Below are 1,858 nucleotides of genomic sequence, written 5' to 3' on the forward strand. Positions count from 1 at the left end.
ACACACAGACACAGACACACAGACACAGACACACACAGACACACGTCACACACTTGCTGCAGTGTGTCTGATTCACTGATTGGTGCTCACTCACGTACTCTAGTGCAGAAGTGCTTCCTCAGGCCCAGGTGAGGGTTGTTCCAGACGCGAGCGTACTGTCGCACGAAGAAGCTCCGCTCAGAGAACGCACGCAGCACTTCACCCAACACCTCCACCAGCTTCTGATGAGGGAGACTGTCGTACGCTCCGCTCACATCCACCTGACACACACAACAACACCGCCGGGAATCATGGGAAGCGCAGCTGCTGCCAGATACACTACACAAATGAGTTCAGTGAGAACTATTCTCAACAACGGTATATTCACAATAACTGCTGGTTTACGACTATATTTATTACTAATTGTGTTATGCAAATAAATCTGAAGAGGTTTACATACTAGTGCGATTAATCGCATACAAAATAAAAGTTTTTGTTTGCATAACATACGTGTGTTCTGTGTATATTTATTATGTATATATAAATACACACACATACAATATATACACTGAAAATATTTACATGTCTATATTCATATTATAAATAAATATAATATTTAAACATTACATATTTTTCTGAAATACATGCATGTGTGTGTATTTATAATGTGTGTGCTGTGTATATTTATTATGTAAACAAATGTTTTTATTTTGGATGTGATTAATCGCGATTGATCGTTTGACAGCACTATTACATACACATATTTATAATGCAAGTTATTTATATACACACATGGTCAGAATTATTGGCACCCTTGGTAAATATGATCAAAGAAGGCTGTGAAAATAAATCTGCATTGTTAATCGTTTTGATCTTTTATTTAAATAATTCACAGAAATCTATCCTTCAGCTCAGGGAACTGGAATGGCCAGGGCAGAAGCTTGGTTTTGTGCTCAGTGACCTATTTTTGTGTTGGTTTTGAGGTTTGTTTTTGGATAATTGTCCTGTTGGAAGATCTAAACATGACCCGTTATAAGATTCAGTCAGGTTTTGATTTTTTATCTGTTGGTATTTGATAGAATCAAAGATGCCATGCATCTAAACAAGATGTCCAGGACCTCCGGCAGAAATATATGCCCACAACATTAAAGATCCTGCAGTATATTTCATTGTACACATGTGTTTTCTGTTGATTGGAAAATCTTAATTATTGCCCTGATGGTGGAGATGGGAATTTTCACTGCTCTAGTTATTTTCTTAAAGCCACTTTCTAATTTGTGAAGCTCAATTATCTTTTGCTGCACATCAGAACTATATTCTTTGGTTTTTCTCATTGTGATGGATGATTTAGGGAATCTGGCCTTTGTTTTCCCTCCATGGCTGGATTATTTCATGTTCATAATCACCCTGGTGTGCTCAAAATTGCGAATATGAATGGGAATATACTTCAGAGATATTTTACAGAGAGATTTTTAGGGGTGCCAGTAATTGTGTCCAACATGTATTTGAGAGGAAAAGAAGTATTTCATAATGAGATATATTAGTATATAAATATAATTTTCAATAATGATCAAAAGGATTAATAATGCAGGTTTATTTTCACAGCATTCACGTCATCAGACGCACCTTGACGAAATACAGCGGTCTCGGCGAGCTCTTCTGCTGCGGGCCGAACTCTTTGAGAACGCGGTGAATGTCCTGCCAGCCCCAGACGGTGGAGCCCATGGGCCCCGGGGCCTCTCGCACACACACGCTTAGCACGTTCTGCAGGAGCCGCACGCCGCTCTGGAAAATCTGCATACACACACACACACACACACAGAGACAGACACGCACACACACACACACACAGAGACAGACACGCACACACACACACACA

General features: G+C 39.6%; 1 protein-coding gene across 1 annotated transcript; it reads right to left on the minus strand.

Annotated features, from left to right (window-relative positions):
• Positions 1 to 6: 6 nt before the first annotated feature.
• LOC107577320 (telomerase reverse transcriptase-like) lies at positions 7 to 1,835 on the minus strand. Its single transcript, XM_016263408.1, has 2 exons — positions 1,606 to 1,835; positions 7 to 260 (listed from the first exon to the last, which is right to left on the minus strand). Exons 1-2 carry the CDS (start codon positions 1,777 to 1,779, stop codon positions 87 to 89), a joined length of 348 nt encoding a protein of 115 aa, XP_016118894.1. The 5' UTR covers positions 1,780 to 1,835; the 3' UTR covers positions 7 to 86.
• Positions 1,836 to 1,858: the final 23 nt, after the last annotated feature.

Source organism: Sinocyclocheilus grahami, unplaced genomic scaffold (genome assembly GCF_001515645.1).
Source record: "Sinocyclocheilus grahami isolate Dianchi unplaced genomic scaffold, SAMN03320097.WGS_v1.1 scaffold5696.1, whole genome shotgun sequence".
Lineage (NCBI taxonomy): Eukaryota > Metazoa > Chordata > Actinopteri > Cypriniformes > Cyprinidae > Sinocyclocheilus > Sinocyclocheilus grahami.